General features: G+C 50.9%; 2 protein-coding genes across 2 annotated transcripts in view; both read right to left on the bottom strand.

Annotated features, from left to right (window-relative positions):
* The window catches only part of LOC105998316 (ral guanine nucleotide dissociation stimulator-like), a 4,578-nt gene extending 2,731 nt beyond the window's left edge, over positions 1 to 1,847 (bottom strand). The window contains exons 1-3 of the mRNA XM_013033000.1: positions 1,761 to 1,847; positions 435 to 809; positions 109 to 330 (exon numbers count right to left, since the gene is read on the bottom strand). Of these exons, the coding sequence (XP_012888454.1) occupies positions 109 to 330; positions 435 to 809; positions 1,761 to 1,847 (684 nt within the window). The remainder of the gene's footprint in view (positions 1 to 108; positions 331 to 434; positions 810 to 1,760) is intronic.
* A 3,761-nt stretch (positions 1,848 to 5,608) lies between these two features.
* LOC105998315 (biliverdin reductase A-like) overlaps positions 5,609 to 8,730 on the bottom strand; it is a gene marked incomplete at its 5' end in the record, with an annotated part of 9,528 nt that continues 6,406 nt past the window's right edge. Inside the window, 2 exons of the mRNA XM_013032998.1 lie at positions 5,609 to 6,166; positions 6,334 to 6,396. Of these exons, the coding sequence (XP_012888452.1) occupies positions 5,904 to 6,166; positions 6,334 to 6,396 (326 nt within the window). The remainder of the gene's footprint in view (positions 6,167 to 6,333; positions 6,397 to 8,730) is intronic.

Raw genomic sequence — 8,730 nt, 5'->3', positions numbered from 1 at the left:
AGAGCACAAGGAGGGCTTGAGGGTTCAGGCAGTGGCTGTGAGTGGGCAGGCAGCACCTGGTGAGTGTGGGAAAGGGCAGAAGGGTACGGGGCCGCCTCCTGCGCATACCAAAGCTACGTCTATCCAGTGCTCCAACACCTGGGCCCTCTCTGCTGCCTCTGTGCTGTGCTCCCCGAGGCATGTGCTGATCACACAGGTGTGCAATTTTTCACAGTGCTCCAGGATGGCCAGCACAGTGGGTGCCAGGTGCTCCAGACCCTCCTCGTGGTCACGTTTGTAAATATATATATAGGTTAAGCATTGTTCAGGGATCAGCCCTTTGAACAGCTTCTGCAGAGAGGAAACAAAGGGTCAGCGTGACTCTGCCCTGAGGCAGGTGTGGCAGTAGAGGTGCAAAGGAAAGCCTGCATGCCCAGCCCTGCCAAGCTACTCACCACTGCCATGAGGGACAACTGCTTCACCTTCAGGTCGGGCAACCGCTCTAGCACATGAGCTATATCCTCATCATGGTCTGACTCCATCATCGAAATCAAGGCTGGCTCCCTGGAGGAAATCTGCAAATCTCCCACGTCAAAACAGTCCCAGGGATCTGGGTGCATAACAGCTGGCTTGTCTGCCTTGCTAGATGGCAGGTGTGCAGGCTCTGGCTCGGCAGCACAGGGCAGAGCACCATTGGTGTCTTCAGCCACTGGCAGCTCATGGTCTTCATCCAAGTCATTAATTGGATGAGAGTCCCCTCCTAAGCCTGCGTCAGCATCCAGCTGCGCAGATGGGACGGGTGCTACATCCCGGTTGGGCGGCAGAGGCTCCTATACGGGTGGCTCTGGCTGCTCAGCAACAGGCTCAAGGCAGCCAGTCTCTCCAGCAAGCGGGCAAGATTCCACTTGCTCCCCAGGTGCAAGGAGAGCAGACTCCCATCTTTCCTCTCCTGCAGCCTCTAGCTCTGGCCCTGAGCTGTTCCCTGCAGTGGGCTTTGGGGCCTCTGGTTGAACTGCAGATGCTTCTCCTTCTTAGATGGGTGGTAGAACTGGGACAGTCTGGTCTTCAGGCCATTGGGGTTCTGGAGTGGGCAATGACATCCCCTCATCTCTTGCATGCACTGGCACATCAATTGCTGGCTCTAAAGCTATTGGAGCAACTGGACTCAGTGCCGCTGGCAATGGGGGAGCAGCCACTGTTTTTTCACCTGAGAGAGGATCTGCATATTGCAGGTCAAGATCCAGACTTGGTGCTGGTGACGGTGGAAGGCTGTGGGCCATTGGCTGACCTGCAGGTGGCTTCATCTCTTCAGTCAAAGATGGTGCAGGTGAGTCAGAACATCCGTCTGCCTTGGGTTCTCGCTGGAGCTACACTGCAGCTCCTGGAGCTGAGGGGGCCTCTGAGGCTGCAGCTAGTTCCAGCTCTGTCATGGTAGCCCTGCTTCTATGCGGAGTGTTGGATCCAGTGGTTCAGGTGACTCTTGTTGTACACTGGTTTTCTCATCAAGCCTTGCAGCTGGTAGAACAGCTGCAAGCAATGATCTCCTACAGCACTGCCCTCCCCTCAGTCATTCCTAAGGCCATGAGACCCCTGCCTGCCTGAGAAGCCCCAGTTCCTGGACTCAACCCCAGGAAGCCTAGCAAGGACAGGTTTCATGCCAAGCCATCCAGGCTCCTGGACTGTCCTGATGAGGGCACCATGGTAGGCTGGGAGCTGCCTTCAGGTGGAGAAAGCTTGGAATCCCCCACCTGTTCTGTCCTTTGCCAGCCCATGCTACTCACCCTCCAGCTCGGGCTGCTTGGGATGCATGTGGAGGCCTGCTGCTCCTCCACAGAGCCAGGCACATTGCAGTTTAGATATGTTACCATGTGTTACAGGCAGATGTGTCCAGTGCGTCAGTGAAATCCTGTGGGTACTCCCTCATCCATGAGCCCAATATGAAAGAAGGCTCTAGATGTAGTGGGAGAAGCAGCAGAATCAGAGGTTGGGCCTCTCCTCCTCTCAGACCCCCCTCAAGCACAGGTGCGGGAGCTGGGCTCCTGGGCCTGCTCCAGTCCATAGCCCATGGCAGGCCTGGTCAACTGGCTGCACTAAAGACCTTGTCTAATCAAGGGATGCTACTCCACCTACATCACAGGTAAAACCCCCCCACCCACACAGAGCTCCTGGTGTCCCTGGGCATGCCCCTCAAACTGTCAGCCCTGGGGTGCCTTGTCCCCAGAACCCACAATGTCCTCACTCATGCAGCCTCTAGAGGCCTCAATGTCCTAGAGCCATGTGTGACTGGTCTTTGCCTGACTCTCAACCAAAACAGCACACCCTGGCCCTTGTGCACTCACGGAATCCTAGAGGATTGTCCATGATGGCACAGTGTAGGCCTCGCTGCTCTGTGTGGTCCTGAGGTATCCCAGGGCAGGCACATGGGACTGGCTGGTCACAGTGCCAGAGGCTTCTCCCACACTCTCAAGTACAGAACAAGCCAAACTAACTCCCTGCGTGGACACATTTCTACCTGGACTTGAGCATTCCTTTAGGAGTGGCTGCTATTTCCCTTTGCCCAGGCCTCTCCAAGGCCAGCTCTCCACTGCACCCACCATGAAGACACATGCCTTCCCTCCTCCCCCAGGCACACTCACCGCTGCAGGTGCTCCTGCATGCCTGCCTTCTCCTCATAATCAAGGAAACGGCTATATCTAGGGGTAACCATGAGACTGTCACATGCACTGTGTCTACATGTGAAGTCTACAGTCCCAGTGGTCTCTCTGGGCACAGGATGGAACAACAGGATGGATAACAACGATTTCCGTGTTCTTTTCACTGAGTGGTTCCAAGTGTCTAGAAATGTATCCCCACACAAGGTGATGAGCCCACTACCTTCCTCCCACACACCGGAATTAGCACAGGGTCTGTCAGGGTTTCCCTTTCGCTTCCTAGTGAGGTTCACGTAGGTCAGGACACCCATATGGGACATCAACCACCACTGTCAATTTGGAAAATGCTTTTCTTGAGGTCTTATTCATAGGAGGCCTCGATGTAGAGAAGGGGGCCTTCATGAGAGAAGGGGCTTCTCCCAGTCCGCCCACAGCCCTGCGCTCCCCGGGGTGTAAGGTCATAATGTGGACAGGCCTGTTCAGGGCCCATCCCACTGCTCCAGCCTCAGGCAGCGAGGATGTTAGTCCTAGCATGCCAGTAGCCAGGATCCAAACAGATCCGCACTGGTGCAGCACATGCCAAGGCCTAGCCAGTGGGCCTGTCCCAAGGATCAGAGGTGGCGCTTACCTATTGAACAGCAGGTTCAATACGGATGGGCAGTCATGAAAGTGTGGAATGTCCCCAGAAATACTGGGATAAACAAGGCATCTCCGAAGAGCAGGGCAGGCACTAAGTGGTCTACTAGCTTCTCCACTTTGCCTCCCTGCAGGTATCCTGCCTTGCAGGGATCAGGATCAGTTGGAGCTAAAACCCACCCAAACTGGGGTGAAGAAATGAGACACAGTTCAAACACGGAAACAGCAGCACACTGGGAAAAGGATTGGGGCCATACCATGAAAATAGCCTGGGCTGGGCTTGCATGCGTGTGCACACACACACTCATGAATGTACCCACATATGGGCTCTGAGGCTGCCAGAAGGTAGTAGGTGAGGGGACTCACCCTCCCTCCTCCTTGATTCACCTGTGGGATGCATGGTGGAGTTCTGATCAGGTGACCTGGACAGCGATTACCCAGCGCCTGCGAACTATAATCAAACTCTCTCTGTGGAGTTGTTCTGCGGAATAGCAGGCAACAGCAGGAAAACATCCTGCTGCCCCTCAGCTTTCCATACCACTGAGCTGGCTCAGCTGCATAGCAATGTGAGTGCTGGTAACCTGGCCCTTTTGACATCATCTCCGGAGATCACAGCACCAATGGAGGTCCCCTTTTCTGAGCCTCAGCCTCAGACCAGACCTCTGCAAATGGCCCCTGAGTGCTGGCTGGGCCCCGTGGCAGGTCAGGAGAAAAACTAGACACACTCCAACCTCTGTCCTCTGTCCAGTTAATGTCGTGGTTATGAGGACACACTGGGCTCACACCCGATCCCTCCTTCCAGTTTGCCTCCCCATGTACAAGTGCCTGTGCTTGCCTGCCTCCTCCAGTCACCCACTCACTCCTAGGGCTTCCACCCAGCACCTGCTTGAGGATGTCATACACTGAAAGGACTCTGTGTCCATCCAAGGCTTGGGAACCCTACAGCTGGTGTCCATCATTTTCACTGCACTCTTGTAGACATTCAGGCCCTGCACATTGTGTCTAGACAGAATAAACTGCCAACCAGTTGTCCTTGTCTAGGCCTCTTATTCCTGCAGTGGGAGCTTCTGGGAGGAGGATACCAAGTTCAAGGCTAGTCTGACCTAGGCAAGAGATTCTGTCTCAAATCCATGCAAGCCAACAATGAACAAAAGAAACAAACAGGAAATGCAAGATTAGAGCTTCACATGGGGTGAGAATTTCACAAGTGTAGACACAGATGAGGTCTTCCCTATTTGGAAGCCTACCCATGAGACTCCAATGTTCAACACACCTATTGAGAGAGGTATACACATGACCTCACATACATTCATGGACACCATATGGACATACATTCATCCACACAGACACAGTGCATCCATATGAGTCCTCACATGCGTGCATTAGAGCAAGATGCTGAATTCAGCTCTGCCTGCCACAATGTTTGTGTGCTAATGAGAGGATGGGTGAAAGGTGGGACGCTGAAAAGAATGGGCTGTTTGTTCAGTGTCCTGTATCCTCAGCTCTCCACTCTTCTGGAGAGTGGGAACATGTGGCAGCTTGGGGTCCAAGAGGATTTGAGGCCATTCTCTGGGATCATTCAGTGGGCTCATGGAATGAGGGGCGAGGGCATGGAGAGCCAGTGATTTCTGCACCACGTTCACTGAGGCAGAAGTGGAAAGTACACAGGCGATCATGCTAATGGAGGGGAATGAGCTAGGGCTCATTCCTAGGGCTGAGATCATTCTGGTGCCATGGAGCATGGGGAGAGTAGGTGGAGAGGGCTGGAGCCTGGACTTGGATTTGGTGATGTGGAGAAATGTGGAGATGGGAGGCCTTCACTTTTCAAGTAACAGGGAAGTGAACGAGTGTTTCCACTGTGGGCAATTTGGGCAGGGGAGGGAGACCCTTGGCATCCTTCTGCCTCTAGATTCTGGGTTCTCCCTTCCCTGTATGCTATCTTTTCCCATATGCACCATCTCCCTTGCTCAAGATGTCACAGTCATTGCCCAAAGCTCTGATGATGGTGAATTATACTCACTGGCATTGTTCACGCATGTAGGGCCACGGAGGTGTATGCATTCAGCCCAACTTGGAGCCATGGGGGGGCTTTTTTATGGGAAATGGAGTCCAGGGCTTCCTGCTCCAAAGCCACCCAACAGAAGCACTGAGGCAACATGGTGTCCACTGCCATCACTAGGACCAGGCTACTGGTCCTGCCAACCATGGTGCTGATCCTGTATCTTGATGACATAATGCCTGCCTCCTCCTGCCGGTCCTGACGAAGTGACCACTGTGTGAGGGCTGCGGGTAGAATCCAGGCCTTTGACAAATGATTTGATGTACCTTTTCTTTTCATGTTATAACATTATAGACTTAATCCTTTTTAATTTCCCAAAGGTAATATAACAACCATCCACCTCCCAGGGTGGTGTGGAATAAAAAATGGAAGGAGGAGTATGGCACAATCAATTCAGCTCCACCATGGTAAGTACTTTCCTTGTCTCCACCCCAGGGTTCATCCCCAAATCTCATTCCTACAGCTTGTAATGGCACACATATCCTCTTTCTCCAACATGTTTAATGGTAAGAATGGAGGCAAGCAGCTGAGAACATCCCACTGTGATCCGGTGCTGGTGGTGCCCACCGCTTCCTCTCCTACTTCTCAGCACGGCAGCACCTCTGGACGGCGTCTGCCAGAGCCAGGCAGTGTAGGACACGCTTCCTTTCTGCAGCCAGTTCCTTCTCAGAGACCTGGCCCAAGAGCTTCTGCACAAACAGATCTTGATCTTTTAGGAAAATGTTCTTGTTGACACCTACATTTGGTATATTTTCCAGAGATCCAGATTTGAAATGGAAGCTTAAATATCTGTTTCTTTGGAAGCCAGGCCCTTTCTCCTCAATCCAAGATAGCGGACTGCAAAAAGACAAGAGAATCCTCATTTTAAACAGCACATGGTAGGGAGCAGGTGGGGAAGCTTGCCCATCTTCCATAGACATGGCCTCACTGTGCACCCAACTTTCTTGCAGCTGTGGCTCAACGCATTGGCTCACTGGCTCCAGATGTCCACCACTCCACAAGCCATTGGGGACTGTGTTTCCATCTTTACTGCCATCTGCTCTTGATTTCTTTGGCCCAGGATAGCAGAATCTACTCAATAACTTTTGTGGAAGCAAGTTTCTCATTCATGCCTTTTCATTTGTGATAGTTCTGGGGCTTGAACTCAGGTCCCTGACCCTATGTGCTAAAGGTTAGGCTAGTGTTCTACCATTTGAGCCACAACTGTGAATGTCTTTTTTGGTATTCATTTAGATATAATAGTCTCATGGACTGCCTGCTGGTGCTTCTTTTTTAATATAGTGTCCTCAGAGCTCAGCCTCCTGAATACCAAGAATTACAGAAGCAAGCCACCAGTACCTGGCTAGTCAGGACTTTTTATCTGGAGTTTTTCTGATCCTTCCAGAGGGTTTAGACTTGGAAAACAGGCAATCCAAAAACCAACTGCACTTCTGTCAAGCTTCTAGTTCAGTGTGAACATTTCATGAGGGAAATTCTTAGTATTCTTCTCATCACATTCTCAAGACTCAACCCAGTCATGCCAGAAAACACAAACTATTGGGTCAAAAGGAGACTCCTCTGTTTCCATTCAGATACCCACTGGAGTCCACATCAGAGCTCCTGAAAATCAAAGTAAGATGAACATCACTTCTTCAAAGTGTGACTCCCTTTTTCTGGGTTGTTTCTCTCCAGATAGCAGGAAGAGCTGTGATGTGTGCCTGTATAAAAGTGAGAATGCTTTCCTAGGTAAATTCTGACCTAAAGGAAGGGCCTGGTCCATTCATGTTCTGAGTGTGTACAGCAACTGATGCCACCCAGTCCAACGGAGCCAGGCCTGGGCTCACTGAAGGGGCTCCTCTTTGACATCACTCATGAATATTCACAAATGCAAATATTCACTCAACAGAGCACTGACATTTCTTTATCCTCTTTGCAGGAAGCTGTCCGGCCACTTCCACACCTGTGTCAGCACCTGTCTGTATGCACTGTGGAGGTGGCAATTTTTGAGCAAGTACTGAAGAACCAGGCATGGCACAGGGCTGCAATCCTCCTCCCACAGCACCCTGAGGACCTAAATACAAGTGTTTTTGTCACTACTTAAGATCCTGGATATCAGCATGAGTTTGGCTTGAACAAAATCTGAATGCATACTTTTACACAATTTAAAAAACAGCCAGTAAATTAGGAGGAACTAGAGTTTGAAACTCTGACTCCCTTGAGATCTGGGGTAGGTGACACATTCCCAGCTGCTAACTGAGGGCTGTGAGGAATTGCAGACAGTATCATGTGGGGTTCATAGTTGTTTCTGTGTGCTTCTGGCATGGCTGGGGAGAATGCACACAGCGTGGGGACTACAGATTGGCAACCTGAATGAGGACTGCAGAGCCCTATATCAACTAGTGGCTGAATAGGAAATAGCATTGGTCCTTTGCTTGTGGACCTAGTTGGGGAGGCGTTGTAAGTTTAGGAGTGGGGGCCTAGTGCAAGTAGGTCTCTGGGGGTGTGTCTGTCCTGCCCCTTCCTATACTGTGCAGTCTTCTTTGGCTGTATGAGGGATGCTTTGCTCACTCCTGATGCCATGATGTCTGACTCACCACAAGCCTATCACAACCAAGCCTGGACTGAAGAGGCCAGAAGGGAGCCAAAGCATGCCTTTCCTTATTGAAACAATTTCTCTCAGTTATTTGTTACGGACAAGGAAAGTCTAACAGCACCCTTCGGAAGTTTCTTCACTTCTGAGTCTAAGTCTCACTCAGTCAGTATAAAGACTGAGTGAGAAAATGCTTGTAAAAGGCCAGGCCATGCTACTCATGAAGCATTGCCTAATACTGCATTTGCACAGCAGGGTTGAAGGGATGAACCCGGCTTTTCTAGGCATTTGATGGGCAACTTTCATGATCACCCTGTGTTCTCATTCACTCAACTACACTGTCTGAAGGTAACTTAAGGAACTCTGTCCTAAGACAACAGTTATCAGTAGCTCTTAATGTGTGATGATAAGCTCCTGACAGATGCCATGTTTGAGCTAAAATATCTCATTCTAGCAGAATGGGATAAGCTGGAGGGAGAGAGAAAATAACTGGAAACATGCCAACATGCTCCTCCAAGGCACCATCAGAAGCCAGGACTGCGTTCTCTTAGCTAGGATAGCTAAGAGACATTGGATATAAATAAACTTTAGGTAATATAAACAGTCTGGTCTATCTCAGAATGTTTATCATGTCTTCAGATTTGAGGGGTTGCAGAATGTCAAGATGTTCCTCACACCTCCATTTCCTCATCAGTAAAGCTACATAAAGGGAGCTGGGAGCAGGGGTGCAGGCCTAGAGTCCCAGTTACTGGGGAGACTGAGGCAGGAAGATCACTTGAGCCAAACAGATCAGGACCCTCCTGGAAAAGCAGAGAGAAGCCCATCTGTAAAATGAG

This window comes from Dipodomys ordii, unplaced genomic scaffold (assembly GCF_000151885.1).
Source record: "Dipodomys ordii isolate 6190 unplaced genomic scaffold, Dord_2.0 Scaffold161, whole genome shotgun sequence".
Taxonomy (NCBI): domain Eukaryota; kingdom Metazoa; phylum Chordata; class Mammalia; order Rodentia; family Heteromyidae; genus Dipodomys; species Dipodomys ordii.
The sequence above is the reverse complement of the archived record's forward strand: the minus strand, read 5'-3'. Positions and strand labels throughout refer to the sequence as shown.